Raw genomic sequence first — 19,108 nt, 5'->3', positions numbered from 1 at the left:
TGTTTGTGGTTTTAGGCTTGGTTTCTGTACAGCACTTTGTGACATCAGCTGATGTAAGAAGGGCTTTATAAATACATTTGATTGATTTGATTGACATTTAAATGTGTCCCATACAATAAGTGGATCTGCTGTACCTAGTTATTCTGTCTTGGTTAAAAACTATTTGTCATCCAGTAGGCTTAGTGTAGTGCTAGAGCAAAAACCAAAACGTGCACTCTTTGCTGTCCCGAGGACCAAGGTTGGGAAACATTGGATTAGACTAAGATCAACATACTGTATATTCTTGTATAAAACCACAGTGGCACATTTCCTATTGCCACAGATGGCCCAATAACAAGGTCCCTGAGTCCATATTCATCAACCCTTTTCACGATCTCTGGGCCAAAAGATTGCCTATCTGCCCCCCATTCATGCCCAACTATTGTCCTCATAAGATTGAATAATTTCTTACATTTAGTCTCAATACATGTAATATGACGCCTCCATGTAAGCTTTTTATCAAACCACAGCCCCAAATACTTCAATTCTGGTACCCTTTCCAATCATTGTCCATATAATCGAACACTGACATCTTCCTTTATCTTTTTGTTTCGCGAAAATGGTTTAGATACAGATAACTTGAAACCCCATGATAAGGATTATTCCTCTGCTGCTAAAACAGCTCCTTGCCTTTTATCTGTTACAATGGCACCATCATCTGCATATAAGGCCGCTCCATACCCTGTCCGATATTCCCTAAGATATCATCAACGTGAATAAGGTGGGACTAATGGTGCTACCCTGTGGAGTTCCATTTTCCACCTCATATTCTCTTGATAACTCCGATTCCAACCTGACCTGGAAGGTTCGATCAAGCAAATCCATAATCCAGTTGTACATTCTCCCACCTATACACATGCCATTCAATGTAATCAGTAGTTTACAAATAACAAAGTAATTATATAACTACAGTAAAGGACTCAAGCGTAGTGGGGATGGGTAAACACTCCATGTTGAAAGTGTGTTTATTCTCTTTGTGTGCGCGTGTACATACCTGAGGCAGTGTATGTCTAATCTGTATCACCTCTCTTTTCCAGGAAGAGGAGGGTCCAGAGGTGCTGCTGGTGAAAGAGGAGGGGTGTGTGGAGGGTCTGGGAAAGCCTCAGGAGAACATGGTCATGGAGGACAACTTCTGGCTGAATGGTATTCGGTAAGGGCCTGTTTTCAAAAAGCCTCTGAGTAAGATTGCCTTTTAGATTATAATGAATAAGACTATATAGACAGGTAGGGAACTGATCATCGATTAGCACTTATACTCTGAGACTTTTTGTGGATATGGGCCCAGATCTTGATACATTCTATCCTAAGTGTGGGACCATGCCTTTCAATTATCACACCATTAAAGAGTGTCAAGTAATCAAATCAACTAACATGTTTGCATAGTACTCATAGCAATCCTTTATTGCCCAATCAGAAGATGCTCCATAGCAGGGTGCTCATATCATATTTCTTGATCAAACATCCTCTCACTCTGTATCTGCATTTTGCTACACTCGCATTAACATCTGCTAACCATGTGTATGTGACCAATAAAATGTGAATTGACATGTAGGATAGGAAGCCTGAACTGCTGCTAATCAAATAAGAGACCATACAAGATGGATCAGAGAGCATTGATCTGCTGAGTGGACTAAAGATGGGGGCGCAAGGTAAGGGAGAAATACATATAGCCTACAGACAGTAATAGATCTTCAATGGGAATTTTCTTCATTCATAAAATGAAATCAATACAACTCATGTTTACATACAAAAACACAATGTATGAACTTGACCAGGTAATTGACAAAAACTCCAGAGTAGAGTTCTCTGCCATGTTTTTAAAGTCTATTTTCTAAACTCTTCTTGCAGATGGTTGGCTGGAGGCTAACAGAGGAGACTGGGCGGCCGTCTTGGATTCCCATAGATGGGGAGGACATCACTGAGCGGGCCAGGACCAGAGGCGACATAGTGGAGGTCAGTGGATGGGACAGTGTCTTCAACTCTGGGCTGGGGAACAACACTGTTAACTGTTGGGGTAGGTTCCTTGTCAATCATTGGCTTATTGGTGAAATCAGCAGTCAGACAATATCTTCTTTAAGTAAATCAATCAAACCTTTATTAATGCAATTTCAGACAGAAGTTGACAATGGAAACACAGCATGTGTGTTTCAGAGTAAGTTCTGCATCCCACCTAAGGGCGCAGCTGATTTTATACATGTGATCACTCCCTGGTGGTATGATCGCCTACGTCAATGTATGTATACAGCAATATGCTGAGGTTACCTTATAAGGTAACCTAGTACACTAGCTTCTCTGAATTCATTAGCATTGTCCACTGTCACACAAGATCAAGATGTCAAAACCAGACAGTGGTTACTTCTCTTTATCTAGTTTCGGTCTGACTCAGACCTAGCCTGCAAGCACACTCTTACAACAGCTAGGGCTTAACCACAAAGACTAATATAGATGGCTTGTGCAACGTATAGTGGCAGAGTTTTAGGCACATAACAGTATCTTATAAGGCCTGCAGCAAAACATAAGACTTTTAAGGTCCCCTTAATCAATAATGGGGAGGGTCTTTGGGACCCTAACCCTTTCATAACCACAATCAGAAACAGACAGTCGAACACAAAACAACAAACAAACTTAGTCTCCATGACAACAGACTGGCAGAGACGAGGGCAAGGTGTAGATTTGGTCTACGGGGAGGTGTCCATATGCGGCGGGAGAGAACAGACACAGACTTGGCTAGCGATGTCCCGTCCTGCTCCTATAGTTGTGATTCAGAGAGACTGACGCCTCAGGTTAACCCCCTACCAGGTGCTGCCTTCAGCCTGCCTTCTATAGGATCTATCAACTGGAACATGGACCCTGCAACAACACGAACACTGCCTGACACCTTTGTCCTCCTCTCCTTATGTTAATCCCAGACCTCAGACAATGTCAGTCCCTCAACACTAAATGGCTACACAAGCCCATTGAGAAATGACAGTAGTAGTAATGCTATCAGCAGATCTAATGGCAAAGATAAGCGTTTCCCCAAACAGATGGAGATCCATAAGAGGATGCACACGGTGGTTGTACACTTTTGGCTGTACCCAGTGTCAGATGCGCTTTGCCAATGCTTGTCACCTAAAGAGGCACCAGAGGGTCCACACGGGATAAATCTATTAGCTGCCCCCAGTGTGACAAAAGGTTCTTCCACCAGCATCATCTGAAGATGTTACTTGAAGGTCCACACGGGAGAGAGGCCGCTCGCCTGTACGCAATGAGTTTCTCCGAGAGGAGCTATCTCAGGAATGACCCGCAGAAAATGCACATGGCCCATGTATAGAGTATTGTGACATGTAATGTAGTCCTAGTTAGTTAGTTTGTAGTTAATTATGTTGGTTTTGGATTTAGTAGGGAACTGGATGAGGTGAACTTAGGAAAGAATGAGTATGATGAGGCAGGGTTGATGGTTGGTGTAATGGCGTCTGTAAAAATGCTTCTCTGATAAAGTGACAACCTTGTCCTGTTTGATGCCTGTGTTTTCTAAATGTGGAAATGATAGTGCCTTAATTGTTTTCTAGTGCCTTAATAAATCTTCATGTTTACTTGACATGAAGATGTGTGTAATGTTGAACCTTTTCCAAAGTATTCTCAAATAAATGTTATCAAAGCGAGGGTAGCAAATGTACAGAAATGCAGAGGCTACGAATAGAGTTGTCATCCCCTCTTCCTCAAATCTATTGATCCAAATCGCATTCTGCGCTTGTGTTATTTAAGCATGTTCAAGTTTCTCCATTTACTCACCCTCTTCTGAACCCAAAAGCAATTTGATCAATATGATGATATAGCAGATGTCTCTGCCTCATATGTCTGAACAGCTGCGATTTTAATGAAAGTTCCAAAAATATGTATGAAGGCTACAACCTTCTCTGTCTGGTGTAACTGATATTGCTGTAACAATAGTCTCAAACAAGACGGTCTACACATTTGGAAAAAACAATTAGCGTTTTGTGTGATGATATAATCTTTATAGTTATGCTGCCATATAGCCAGTTTTCTGCCTCCTGTTTAGCCCATGTTTGCAATGACGATGAAAAAAAACCAGACAACTGTTAGAAAAAAACATAGTTATGTCTCTTGTAACTGTTTTGTGTACAGTTGAAGTCAGAAGTTTACATACACCGAGGTTAGTCATTAAATATAGTTTTTCAACCACTCTACAAATGTCTTTTTCTTTTTATAGTTTTGGCAAATCGGTTAGGACATCTGCTTTGTGCATGACACAAGTGATTTTTCCAACAATTGTTTACAGAATATTTCACTTATAAATTCCCTTTATCACAATTCCGGTGGGTCAGAAATGTACATACACTAAGTTGACTGTGCCTTTAAAAAGCTTGGAAAATTCCAGAAAATTATGTCATGGCTATAGAAGCTTCTAATAGGAAAATTGACATCATTTGAGGAAATTTGAGGTGTACCTGTGGATGTATTTCAAGGCCTACCTTCAGACTCAGTGCCTCTTTCCTTGACATCATGGGAAAATCAAAAGAAATCAGCCAAAATTTGTAGACCTCCACAAGTCTGGTTCATCCTTGGGAGCAATTTCCAAACGCCTGAAGGTACCACGTTCATCTGTACAAACAATAGTACGCAAGTATAAACACCATGGGACCACAGAACTGTCATACCACTCAGGAAGGATGAACATACTTTGGTGCGATAAGTGCAAATCAATCCCAGAACAACAGCAAAGGACCCTGTGAAGATGCTGGAGGAAACAGGTACAAAAGTATCTATATCCACAGTAAAACGAGTCCTATATCGACATAACCTGAAAGGCCGCTCAGCAAGGAAGAAGCCACTGTTTCAAAACCACCATAAAAAAAGAGACTCCACCACCACACAGAACACAACCAGTGGACAAGTGGACTGAACAACCTCAGTCCTGGTGGTCATCAGAGAGACAGAGGCTCCAGTCAGGGATCCATTCTGCAGCCCACCCTTCTCTCCACAGTCTCAGTGCAGGGATGGAGCAGGACCTGGGGCTGATAGGGATAGACCCTCCTGTTCCTATGATAAAAACACCACATTATCAATAATTAACAGAACAGGTCACCCTGGGCTTCAGCCTTCACAGAGAGTAGTGGGAGACCCCTCTGGTGGGAGTCTATCAGGAGGTCTGTCTTCTCCTTCAGGGTCTCATCTTTAATATAAATCCTTTCTGTTCAGTGTAAACACAAGTGGTCCGAGTATGGATAGCCATGAGGTGAGGAACATAGCAGAAACTGATATTTTGTTTGAAACTGCTGGCGAGTGAAGATGACAGTGAGAATGAGTGGGTTTCAGTGGTGAAAAGGAAACAACAGAAGTAAAGTTGTTGTGGAAACCCTTAGACTCGTCTTTAGTCTGAGTGAGTGTTTTGGAAATCCTTTTGAAGTCTCGATAGATGTCATGGAATGTGTTGGGTGAAGTGGCGTCAGAGTCACAAGAAGTGGGTTTATTTAGATTTTTTTGTGTGTCTGCGAAGTACAAGAGGTGTGCATTGTGTCTCAAGAAGATATGAGTGGAATGTTTTGTGTATGGATCTTCAAAGCAGAGCGCCTATCAACAGGATTATATCTGGGATGGCGCATAAAGTGTGTACAGATTTAATACCTGAGGAAGTAGGTAGTTATTGGAGCAGGTTGACTGACCCGTATGGTCGATTTAATGAAGAAATACACTTAATCCACAATCTCTCCCTCATGTAAAGTTGGGCTATGTGAGATACCAAATATTTAGCATGTAGGCTCTTAAAGGGTAAGGTTTCAAGTGTTTGCAGACAGGAAGAGTATCGAATGCTAGTGGAGGTTAGATGCTGCAATTGAGGTGGCAAACATGCCCCCGGATTGCCCTGTTAGATTGAATTGGACTGAATTGCCCTGTTAGATAGAATTGGACTGTCCAGCATGTGTCCCACCTGGAGGTGGTGAGAAGAGTTGAAGGAACGAATAGAGCTGTAGATGCAATGGTAGTAGAGCCTGCATCAGTGAATGTGTGTGTAAAAATGTGTGCTTTGTAGCATTTATTGCAATGGTCATCAACTGCACAGCACAAACAGAGAAGAAATCAGACTAAATTGGCATCATTTTAAGTGCAGCTGAACGTTTTTTGGGGGACTCAGTGATTTGACAGAAGAGGCAGTACAAGTAACCCTATCAACGAAGATACTGCCCTAACAGACTCCTGAGCCTGTGTCGGGATGTGATTTAAATTGGAATGTGACTGAAGGAGGGGGAGTTTTATTTTTTACTTTGTATAATGTCGGTTTCAACCCGTAGTTTACCACCCATACAGTAGGTGGCGGCATGCACCTCTAACAGTTGTTTGCGAACCGTCATATCAAAGAAGTTAACGGAAGTGACCAGTTACCAAGAACAATTTCCTCTTTTGAATTTGTATGGGTTATTGAGATGTTTATTAACATCATTGAATTCACAATATGACTCATTTAACTAGACAGTATCACATACTAACCTCAGGTAGTCTTTAATTCGCGTTGGAGACGGGACTTGGTTGATTTATGTTATCTAGGTAATGCTTGCTAGCTGCTAACAATAATGGCTAACATTAATTGTATGGTTTTTCACACTCAAATAGCCTCCGTCATGGAGGTGCTAGCGAATGCAGCTGTGGCAGAGATCTGTAAACTCGTAGACGACGACTATGCAGTGTTTCGTTTGGAAATAACTCAAAGCCAGAAAGAAAACAGGGGATTGCGGAGGAAACTACAGCTACTGGAACTGAAGGTGGCACGGGAGCGCGCAGAGAGGACAATACGAGAGCGTGTCCTCGCCAGTCGTCCCAGTAGTGTCAAAGTCGTCGACCGATACAGAATAGCAAGAGGTGCGTTTGACAAAATACCGCCAGTTCATGCCTGTAGCCCCATTACTCTCTGCATTAGCCAGCAGATCCGACCAGCTTGCTTGCAGCTGCACTAGGTCTAGGTCAGCCATATTTTCTGAGTAGATTAAAACAGAGCCGGGGCGAGACATGGCTCAGAAAGCATACCTCAATCCAGGGATTAAAAAATGCTTTGTATTCTGAATTGTCCAATTATCCAAATTGTTACACTGAGAGAATTGAAAGACTGCTAGTTTTTCTGGAAAACTGGACTGTTTATTATTATGCTAGGTAGCAGAAGCAACAGCGGCCATTTTGGGAATGGCAGTGTCAGCCAATCAGCTCCTTTGTTGTTCAACGCCATTCCATAATGGCTACTGTTAGCTAGCATGAGGACAAACATGGCAGTTTACTTAACTAGCACTCTTCAATATTCTCTTTGTAACAATGGGACAAGAGTGTCCAAAGCACTAATCAATTGAAGTACATTTTCTAAACCATATCTCACTCTGGCTCCACATGTCTTAATCTACACAGGAAGTCTGTCAAATCCTAGTGCAGCTGTAAACAAGCAGATAGGATCTGCTGGCTACCCTCTGCACATGTTCAGATGTGTTAGCCAGAATTGTGTCTTGGTCAGTTTTTGAATAATAAGCAATAATTCCCCCAATTAATTATCCATCTTGAGCAAAGACACATGATCATATTCGAACCAGTCTCTTATCTGATTCTTGATTTACTGCATTTCCTATTTTTTACTAAATGAAAACAATGTGATACATGGAACACTATACATTGATCAATAAATAGTATATTAAGAAGTTTAAAGTGTTACCTTGCATTCTTGCCTATTCTAGACAGTGACAAAACTGTCAATAGTGTACAATATAGCACTGACAGTAGCTAACCTAACCACCTCTTTTCCCCCAATCACACTCTCAGGTGAAGGACATCTCACTGAAGGCTACAGAAGCATTGTGAAGCCAGCGGGACATAATACATGGAGAGATGACCAACCAATCACTGTTGATGAGGGGAGTGGAACCTCAACCCAGCACGTTATTGTGATAGAGGTTAGTGTAATAGTATTACATAAAAATTACAGTACATCAAATGTGTCCAGTTTATTTCAGGATGGCTCCCCTCAGCTGTTCACTTGCTTACATCTTCATTTATCTGTGAGACTTCAAAATTACATTGTTATCCAATTCTACTCATGTACCGGCAACAACTGGGGATGGGCATTTTAAATATTTTCACTATTCAAACAATTATAATTGTATTTAATGGAGACAAAGCCTTTTCATAGTTAAAATAGACCTATGATATTTTTCGAAGTATTTCGAATACCAAGCTCCTTTCAGATATTCAAATAACCTCCCCCATTCCTGGTAATAACCTCCTCTCTTCTTGTGTCAGTCTGCAGACGCAGAGGATGCAGGTCCTGGGGTCAAGCAGGAGAGGACTGGGGGAGAGGAGGACCCACGACACAGCAGAGACATCCAGACTGGAGCAGCGTCTGGAGTGGCGCCCCCTGTAGCCACAGAGGACCTGTCCACCGTCATGGCGCCCCAGGCCAAGACACGGCACAGCACCACGGAGGTCAGTGGAACGTGGAATGCCGTCCTTAAGTCAGAGACCACAGATCAGACCCATAAAGACTGAGTCTGTTGCCACTAGGCTGTCCTGTTCCCAGCTCAGAGTATTTACCAGTATTTTACCAGAGCCAGAGGACGGTTCATTCCCTTGGAGATGGTGAGGCGTTAGACACTTGTGTTGATGATCTCTTGTTCTTACACTACAGAGATGGACCCTGGCAACATGCCCGTGGGGTTTAGACACACAGAATGATCTAGAGGGGAATGGAACCGGTACAATAGTATTGTATACTCTGAAGGGTGCCTAGATATGAAAGGGGAGGTTGTAGTCTTTGGTAGATGAGATGACTTTGAAAGTGGAGGGTGGCGCTCTTCCCACATGGAATGCAGATAGTCACCTAGGAGACAGACACTCTGCAAATATTTCTTAGATTACAGGGGAAGCTTTGAGACAAATCCAAATGCCACGACCCACTCCCCTGTACATGCGTTCAGGGATTGCGATACAGTGTTCATGTCGATGGCACTTTCCGATTCACACGGCCGTGTCCTTTTCGATCAGGTTTTGAACTTAAATGACAGGGCTAGAGCCCAGGCTCAGGGAGGTCGCGCAACATCAGGGGGTAGTAAAGAGAAACGGTTCCTCTGCATGTTCTCTAACAAAGGCTTTAGCTGCCTTCATTGGGTGGAGATCTACCAGAGGGTCCACACAGGGGTGAAACCCATCAGCTGCATCCAGTGTGAGAAGAGGTTCTCCCACCAGCACTAGCAGAACAGGCACCTGAAGGTCCACACAGGAGAAAGGCCGTTCGCCTGTAAGCACTGCGGGAAGAAGTTCTCAAAGAGGAGCTCTCTCAGGATACACCAGCAGAAAAAAACATTCCAGTCTATAACATAGAAAGTAACCAGTCTGCTCGATAGCTTCTGAGGTTTAGATCAAACCCTGCATTAAAGACAAAGATTAATTTTCTTTGTTGTCGGCAAAACATATCCACCAATGCATTTGGAGTAACAGATTTCAGTGTAGAATATTGCATCTATACATTGTGTGATATACAGTGCCTAGTGAAAGTCTACACATACCTTGCACAGTCTTTACATTTTTCTTCCTTAAAATTAAGTCTAAAGGGGATTAAATTGGACTTAGAAAGTTAAAGTATTGTGGCAACACCTAATCCTGGAATAGTTGTATTCTTCACACATTACACACATTCTAATGCCAAATACACACCAGAATGACTTTCCAAGAGGTGTTGAGTGATCCTGACTTAAATCTGAGACAATGTTTGAATATTGCTGTCCATCAATTATTCCCAATCAAAAGTACTGAATTTGAGCAATATTGACTGGAACAATTAATATAATTAATATACAAGTAAAATAATATAAAGACTTGAGTAAATTAAGGATAAAGTGTGTGTGGGTGTTTGATGTACCAGTCAAAAGTTTGGACACCTACTCATTCCAAGTTTAATTTATTTGTACTATTTTCTACATTGTGTGTTATTTCATAGTTTTGATGTCTTCACTATTATTCTACAAGGTAGTAACCAGAAAAGTGTTATACAAATTGAAATATATTTGAGAATCTTCAAATTGGTCACCCTTTGCCTTGATGACAACTTTGTACAGTCTTGCCATTTTCAACCAGTTTCATGAGGTAGTCACCTGGAATGCATTTCAAAAAAGTGAATTTGTGGACGTCTGTCCTGAGTGGTGCAGCGGTCTAAGGCACTGCATCTCAGTGCAAGAGGTGTCACTGCAGTCCCTGGTTCGAGGCCAGGCTGTATCACATCTGGCTGGGATTGGGAGTCCCATAGGGCAGCGCACAATTGGCCCAGCATCGTCCGGGTTTGGCCGGAGTAGGCCGTCATTGTAAATAAGAATTTGTTATTAACTGACTTTTCTAGTTAAATAAAAAATGTTTTTAAAAATTGCCTTGACGACAACTTTGCACACTCTTGGCATTCTCTCAACCAGCTTCATGAGGAATGCGTTTCCAACTGTCTTGAAGGAGTCCCCACATATGCTGAGCACTTGTTGGCTACTTTTCATTCACTATGCGGTCCAACTCAACTGAGTTGAGGTCAGGTGATTGAAGCAGCCAGGACATCTGATGCAGCACTCCATCACTCTCCTTGGTCAAATAGCTCTTACACAGCCTGTAGGTGTATTTGGGGTCATTGTCTTGTTGAAAAACAAATGATAGTCCCCCTAAGCACAAACCAGATGGGGTGGCGTATCGCTGCAGAATGCTGTGGTAGCCATACTGGTTAATTGTGCCTTGAATTCTAAATAAATCAGACAGTGTCACCAGCAAAGCACCATTACATCTACTACTCCATGCTTCACGGTTGGAACCAAACATGCAAAAATCATCCATTCATAGGCAAAAACTTTTTGGTCATATGGGAGGTAGTAGCCTAGTCAAGGATGCATCATCATGCAATATTGGGACACAACACTTTACAGACCTAGACCTAGTGGAACAAAATAACCTTGAATTTGTAGGTTTTAAAATAATCCCTCTGGTGTACCTAAATGTACCTATTTTAATTAATACCATTGGTTTGTGGATAAAAAGTCTAAAGGTCTTTGATAGGATGATGTGGAATTTGTTACAGGAAATAATCACTGCCACCTTGTGAGATTAGCGTAAGGATAACATGTGCCAGGTTATCTGATCGGACCAGCTAGAATGTAAAGAAAGAGAAAAGGGTGGATACCTAGTCAGTTGTACAACTAAATGCATTCAACCCAACCTCTCTGGTTCATAGAGGGGCAGGGGGCTGCCTTAAACAACATCCGCGTCATCGGCGCCGAGGAGCAGTTTTGTAGCTTTTTATCATGTGCAAGTAAATCAACCATTTTAATTGGCTGATGCACATTTTGAGACTGAGAAACTGTTTATAATGTTAGCAAGTATGGCCCATCCATGTTGAAAGTGTGTTTATTATCTTTGTGTATGTACCCGAGGGAGTGTACGTCTGTGTAATCTGTATCACCTCTCTCTTCCAGGAGGAGGAGGGTCCAGAGGTGCTGCTGGTGAAGGAGGAGGGGTGTGAGGAGGGTCTGGGAAACCCTGAGGGGACCATGGTCATGGAGGACAACCAGACTACACCTCCTCCTGAACCGGCAGACGAACCAGCTGAGCAGCACAGGACCACACACAGCCTCACTGAGGTGAGCCCACTGTGAACTACTGTCTGAATGGTATTAGTTCAGGGCCTGTATCCACAAAGCCTCTCGAGTAGGAGTGCTGATCTCGGATCAGTTTAGCCTTTTAGATCATAAAGAATAGGATTATATGGAAAGATTAGCACTCCTACTCTGAGACTTTTTGTGGATACGGGCCCAGCTCTTGATAAATGTTGTCTTAAGTATGGGACCATCTCTTTGAATTTCAAACCATAGTCTCCATAGTACTCATAGCAATCCCTCATTGCCCAATCAGAAGATGCTCCATAGCAGGGTGCTGATATCAGATTTCTTGATCCAACATCCTCTCACTCTGTATCTCTTACAGTCAGTAGACATGGAGGATGGGAAGACTGATCTGCTACTAGTCAAAGAGGAGACTATAGAAGACGGACCAGAGAGCATTGACCTGCTGAGTGGACTAAAGATGGGGGAGCAAGGTAAGGGAGAAATACATCTGGGTCTTTTTATAAATGATGAGCTCAAAATTGGGATCAAAATTTCAAAAATGGTTTGAAACAAAAATAATGATTTTCTTGCAGTTCCACAGTGTACTTAAAGGAATATGCAAATTGTCCATTAATGCCACCTATACAACAACATAGGCCCAATACTATACATCCTTTAAGAAGGGTTCATAGAGACATTGGAAAGTCAAATTCAAGGACCTTCAGGGACTTTTTTTTCAGGCACTTAGTCATTTTCAAGGGCCTCAATATTGTATAATTTATATCATTGGAAATATAGGGCCTAATATAGAACCCCCCACCACCACCAAAAAGTGTCCCCCCCAAAAAAGTAAACCATTACCACTTTTTTAGGCCTTGTCAATGCATTGATATTCAAATTACTATTACATTCTAAAATATGAGAATAATGTGGAGTTGCCTAACTAAATAGATTGGTTGCATGCATGGCGGTTTTCCTGTAGCCGACGCAGCCACACATAAAGCAGTGAATAGCGGTAGCATCAAACTCACCATTTTGAATCTCACCATCAGTTGTTTTTTTATAATGAGAAAGCCACCAAAAACCAGGTTATTTTTGTACTGGAAGGATTTGTATGGAAAGACAGGTTGAAGCCAACATTAGATGTTGTCGTCCTCATAATAAACCACACGTGGTTTTACAGAAACAGAGTAGCACAACACCCTTCAATTGAAGCAGCGGGAAACAAACGAAAGTGGCCACATTTCTCAAAAATGAAATTGCAGATAATTATAAGGGAGCAGGAGGACTTATAAATTGGCTACAATAATTACAGGACTTTTCAAGCACCAAATTGAGGAAATATCTTATTTTCAAGGTAGGCCAATTCCAGTAGTTGAATTTCCGAGCTCCAAATGAAAGTTCAAGTAGGCTACTTCAAGCCCCCTGTATTGTTTAAAATTACAGGTGTAACATGGAAACCAAAATGTATTTGTCATGTAATTTCATTACCAGATCAAATTGTGATGAAGCCCACTAGGCTGTGTAATGTATTGTCATTATATCCAGAATAATTCATAGGAATAGCTTGGGCGGGTGTTGCGCAATAGTCTATCCTACACAATTGTGCACCGTAGACTCAATTGTGCACCACAGATAATATATTTTTCATCTGACATAGATTAGTAAAAGATAGTCTCCCAGAAATTGCTTACAAGACTGAGAATAATCAAAGTGGTAGTTGCATACAATTGTGCACAGTGGACTGTGTCCAATCTGAGGCACAAAAACATATGAAAACATCAACTCATTGCCTTGATGCTTTCTATGTTAAATCTTACGAGACCCTGTTGAAAATCAAGCAGACGACAACCGATCAAATCACTAGGGACATTCGATCCAACGTGGATCCAGGCACAACTGTCTTCACAGGCATAACAAATGAGACAAATTCTGGACATTCCTCGCAAACACCTTTTTTTCCCCAGCACTTGTGCCGATGTTTTATAGCATTTGCTATCACTAACAGCTGTTCATCACTTGAATGTAATAAAAAAAAATCTGATGACGATGTGTGAAAATATCACAGCATAATTAAACAGCTCGACATCAAATGCGCATCCAACAAGTATTATGTAATTATTGAAGAACCACGTTAATGACAGTATCGATTTAGGTTTTAAGTATCAAGGTGACTCATTCAGTTGGAAGCATTTTGCAATCTTTTGGGGATTTGTGCCCATAAACTGTTTTCACCCCGTAACACACAGACACACAAAATGTTACATCGTTGCACTGTATTTCTGAGATCTCTATACAAAAAAAAAAAAACTGTCCGACAGCTAGATCGAGGATTCTTACAGGGTTAAAGTTAGTCTAATTTAACTGATTAATGCCTAATGTATGATCTAATGGCAACACTGCCATAAATTTAAGGACAGAAAATTAATGTTTTATGTCGGACAAATCCATCAAGACACAAACCATGAGAAAGGGTTAACAGGTTTTAAATCAACTCGGCAATTTTATTGAATATATACAAAAGTATTTGGACACCCCTTCGGCTATTTCATCAACATCCGTATAAAATCGAGCACACAGGCATGCAATCTCCATAGACACACATTGGCAGTAGAATGGCCTTACTGAAGAGCCGTGACATTCAACGTGGCAATGTCATAGCATGCCACCTTTCCAACAAGTCAGTTCAACAAATTTCTGCCCTGCTAGAGCTGCCCCGGTCAACTGAAAGTGCTGTTATTGTGAAGTAAAAACGTCTGAGCAACAACAGCTCAGCCACTAAGTTGTAGGCCACACAAGCTCACAGAACAGGACCGTTGAGTGCTGAAGCGTGTAGTGTGTAAAAATAGTATGTTCTCAGTTGCAACACTCACTACCGAGATCCAAACTCCCTCTGGAAGCAAAGTCAACATAAGAACTATTCGGCAGGAGCTTCATGAAATGGTTTCAATGGCGGGCAGCTGCCACAAGCCTAAGATTACCATGCGCAATGCCAAGCGTCGGCTGAGGTGGTGTAAAGCTTGCCGCCATTGGATTCTGGAGCAGTGGAAACGCGTTCTCTGGAGTGATGAATCATGCTTCACCCGATGGATGTCCGATGGATGAATCTGAGTTTGGCGGATGCCAGGAGAACACTACCTGCCCCAATGCATAGTGCCAACTGTAAAGGGCTGTTTTTCATGGTTTGGGCTAGGCCCCTTAGTTCCAGTGAAGGGAAATCTAAATGCTACAGCATACAATGACATTCTAGATGTTTATGAGGTTCCAACTTTGTGGCAACAGTTTAGGGAAGGCCCTTTCCTGTTTCAGCATGACAATGCTCCTGTGCACAAAGCGAGGTCCATACAGAAATGGTTTGTCGATCGGTGAGGAAGAATTGACTGGCCTGCACAGTGCCTTGACCTCAACCCCATCGAACACCTTTGGGATGAATTGGAACGCTGCCAGGCCTAATCGCCCAACATCAGTGCCCGACCTCACTAATGCTCGTGGCTGAATGGAAGCAAGTCCTTGCAGAAATGTTCCAGCATCTTCCCAGAAGAGTGGAGGCTGTTATAGCAGCCAAGGGGGACCAACGCCATATTAATGCCCATGATTTTGGAATAAGATAAGATGTTCAAGGAGCAGGTGTCCACATACTTTTGGTCTTATGGTGTATCTATGCCCCCCCCCCTTATACCTTAATGTAATGACACAAAGTTGTCCAGCGTAGGAAATCCTCACTGGTACCATAGTTTATAGAAAGACCCACATACAGAACATAATAGATATACTTCAATGGAAATAGTGATGCACCTGGCTATTTAATCAATACAACTTATGTTTACATACAAAAACACACATTGTATTGTATGAACTTCACCAGATAATTGACTCAAACTCCATGTGTAGAGTTCTCTGCCAAGTTTGTAAAGTCTACTTTGAAACCTCTTCCTACAGATGGTTGGCTGGAGGCTAACAGAAGAGACTGGGCGGCCATCTTGGAATCCCAGACCCAGATGGGTGCAGCCAAGGGCCCGGGGGACAACGTCACTGAGCAGGCCAGGACCAGAGGAGAAATAGTGGAGGTCAGTGGATGGGACAGCATCTTCAACTCTGGGCTGGGGAACAACACTGTTAACTACAACCAGAAACAGACAGTCGAACACAAAACAACAACCGAACTTAGTCTCCATGACAACAGACTGGCTGAGACCAGAGTGGGGCGTAGATTTGGTCTGCAGGGATGGGGATGTGTCGGTTCGCGGCGGGAGAGAATAGACACAGACTCGGCTAGTGATGCTCCGTCCTGCTCCTATAGTTGTGATTCAGAGAGACTGATGGCACCTCAGGTTACCCCCCTAACAGATGCTGCCTTCAGCATACCTTCTATAGGATCTATCAACTGGAACATGGACCCTGCGACATCACAGACCCTCCCTGGCCTTCGTCCTCCTCACACTCTCCTAATGTTAAACCAGACCTCAGACAATGCCAGTGCCTCAACACTAAATGGCTACACAAGCCCATTGACAAATGACAGTAGTAGTAACGCTATCAATAGATCTGGTGGCAAAGAGAAGCGCTTCCCGTGTTCATTCTGTGGGAAAGCCTTCAGTTTCCCCAAACAGGTGAAGATCCACCAGAGAATGCACACAGGGGAGAAACCTTTCAGCTGCCACCTGTGTCGGGCCAGTTTTTCAGACTCATCCAACCTGAAGAGGCACCAGAGGGTCCACACAGGGGAGAAACCATACAGCTGCCCTCAGTGTGAGAAGAAGTTCTCCCACCAGCACCAGCTGAAGAGGCACCTGATGGTCCACACAGGAGAGAGGCCGTTCTCCTGTATGCACTGCGGGAAGAGATTCTCAGAGAGGAGCTACCTCAGAATACACCAACAGAAAATGCACACAACCCATGTAATGTAGTATTAGCTAGTTTGTAGTTAATTCTGTTGGTTTTCGATGTAGTACAGAACTGGATGAGGTAAAATGAGGATGATGAAAATGAGTGTGATGAGGAAGAGTAGATGATATGGTGATAGTTGGTGTGATGGTGTCTGTAAAAATGCTTCCCTGATGAAAAATGACAGCCTTGTCGGTTTGATGCCAGTGTTTTATAATGAGGCACTGATATTGCCTTAATTCATGTTTATTAATGTAGTGAAGCTGTGTGTAATGTTGAACCTATTTCAAGGCGTTCTAAAATTCATTTTATCAAAGTGAGGGTACCTGATTTACACAAAGGATAGTGTTACCATAGGGAGAAAAGTTATTCTAGTCACATGTATCACTTTATGCAATAAATACTGTACTTCACAATATTACAATTTTGTTGAAATTAAATAAAAAATTGACTCTGTGCTGACTGACTTGGTTATTTTTTTTATCATGGTAGGGACGGAGTTTCCCTTCTCTGTCGAAACAAAACATTAAACTTAATTCTTGAATCAACACATGTGGACAATTTTTATGAACTACCAATGACTCCATATTATTGGGGATTTTAATCACAATATTAGAGATTGGCTTGACTGTGGTTAACATTTTATAATGTCTACAGTAAAGAGATACTTATATAAACCTTTTATATGCTCTTCTGTATATTTTGTGTTTACAGTCTGCAGTCCATGAGGACCTGCTGATATCCGGTGTTGCTGGCGGGAGAGACTGGACCTCTGAAGTGGCTGGTCACAAACCCTGGCCCCGGATCAGAAACCTGGATCAGGAGCAGTCACTCTTCCTTCGCGAGTCAGAACCAGGACCGAACCACCACCACACAGAACAAAACCAGTGGGCAGGTGGAAGTCCTATTGGTCATCAAAAAGACAGAGGACTCAAACAGGGATCCAGTCTGCAGCCCAGACCCTTCTCCTCACAGTCTCAGTGCAGGGATGGAGCAGGACCTGGGGCTGATAGAGATAGACCCTCCTGTTCTCATGATACAAACACCACAGTATCCATGATGAACAGAGTAGGTCACCCTGGGCTTCAGCCTTCACAGAGAGTGGTGGGAGACCCCCCTGGTAGGAGTCTAACAGGAAGTCTGTCTTCTCCAGGATCTTGTCTAATGCCTGGTGAATGGGTTCATAGAGGGCATGGACCTCGGCCTAGCCTTCCTCAGCTGCCTCATGGGTACCCTATGAATACAGACAGTGTCAGGATGGCCGTTAACAACGAGAGTTACCTAGCCTATAACACAGCACCCAATCCCAACAACACCCAAACAATGGCTTCAGGTCAAGGAGGGAGCTCAAAGACTTCTGCTTCTACCTCCTCTGGTGTCATTGGGTCACAACGTGGGAGGCCGAGCGTTAGGACAGACGCGGACAAGCCGTATGCCTGCCCCACGTGTGGGAAGCGCTTCGCTAGGGCACACTATTTGAGGGAGCACCAGACCGTTCACACCAAGGAGAAGCCCTTCAAGTGTAAACTATGCTACAAGAGCTTCTCCTTCTTGAGTAACCTTACCAGACATCGGAGTGTCCACAACCGGGAGAAATCGTAGCACTGTGGCTTGAGATGTATGTCTGGGATAGTTATCATGTTAAGTGTCTTGGGTTAAGAGGGTAATTGAACCACATACCCTTCATTAACCCTTTAACTTGTCATTTGAAACAGGCTTGTGTAAACTGTTTTCAGAGGGAGTAAACCTAGGCTAGAGCAAGGAAAGTTTAATATTTACCTTACTGAGGTGATTGATGGAATAAAGTCCTATTATTTTACTCTTTTTGCTAACATTCTTTCTAAATAAGTCTGCTCTCAGCTTAAAAGATACTGATCATAGGAGATATGTGTAATGTAATAAGCAGTACCTTATTTCAAATAACAGTGCACATACACCTTTTTCATTTAACCACACCCTTTGGTGACTTTAACAGTAGTATGGCCTGGAGATAGAAGCTGGTTCTCAGTCTCTCAGTCCCAGCTTTGATGCGCCTGTACTGTCAGCCTCATGAGGTTGAAGAAGTGCAACACCACACGGTATATTTCAGATTGTCAGTGATCTGTATGCCGAAGAACAGTTTTTTTTATGGGTCTAATGTGTTTTTGTATGGATGTCTTTTTTTCTCCCTCTTTCCAAAATGTTTAAGTTTTTTCTAGGATTTACCACCATGTACAGTAGGTGGCGGTATGCACCTCTAAAGATTGTTTTCAAACTGCCGTAATATCGCTAGAAAAAGTGAGGTGTCCGGGAAAATTTTCCACGTTAAGCGTTTTTAAATATTATTTAGACGTTTATTAACACCATTTAACTGCACAGCATCACATACTTACCTCATTATTGGCGTTGGAGACAGGACTTGGTTGATATATGTTGTGTTGGTAACGCTAGCTAGCTGCTAACTATGGTTTTTCATACTAGCCTCTAACATGAAGGTGCTAGCGAATGCAGCCGTGGCAGAGATCTGTTAACTCGTAGACGACGACTGTGCAGTGTTTCGTTTGGAAATAACTCAAAGCCAGAAAGAAAACAGGGCATTGCGGAGG

General features: G+C 42.6%; 2 protein-coding genes across 4 annotated transcripts in view; both read left to right on the top strand.

Moving 5' to 3' along the window:
* The window catches only part of LOC109894751 (hypermethylated in cancer 1 protein), a 93,347-nt gene that overhangs the window by 25,328 nt on the left and 48,911 nt on the right, over positions 1-19,108 (top strand). The gene's annotated exons all lie outside the window — the stretch shown is intronic.
* LOC109894054 (zinc finger and SCAN domain-containing protein 25-like) lies at positions 1,893-18,892 on the top strand. Of its 2 annotated transcripts, XM_031828133.1 has the most exons (7): positions 1,894-6,897; positions 7,837-7,967; positions 8,314-8,496; positions 11,511-11,675; positions 12,019-12,130; positions 15,579-15,706; positions 17,238-18,892. In XM_031828133.1, the coding sequence occupies exons 1-7, from the start codon at positions 6,612-6,614 to the stop codon at positions 18,123-18,125; spliced, it is 1,893 nt and encodes a 630-aa protein (XP_031683993.1). In that variant the 5' UTR covers positions 1,894-6,611; the 3' UTR covers positions 18,126-18,892. The 2 variants fall into 2 exon arrangements, with proteins under 2 accessions (XP_020342858.2, XP_031683993.1); XM_020487269.2 differs by lacking the exon at positions 17,238-18,892 and having other exon boundaries at positions 1,893-6,897; positions 15,579-16,979.

The sequence above is a fragment of the Oncorhynchus kisutch genome, linkage group LG7 (assembly GCF_002021735.2).
Source record: "Oncorhynchus kisutch isolate 150728-3 linkage group LG7, Okis_V2, whole genome shotgun sequence".
In the NCBI taxonomy this organism is placed as follows: Eukaryota; Metazoa; Chordata; class Actinopteri; order Salmoniformes; family Salmonidae; genus Oncorhynchus; species Oncorhynchus kisutch.
This window is presented reverse-complemented; position numbering and strand designations above follow the sequence as displayed.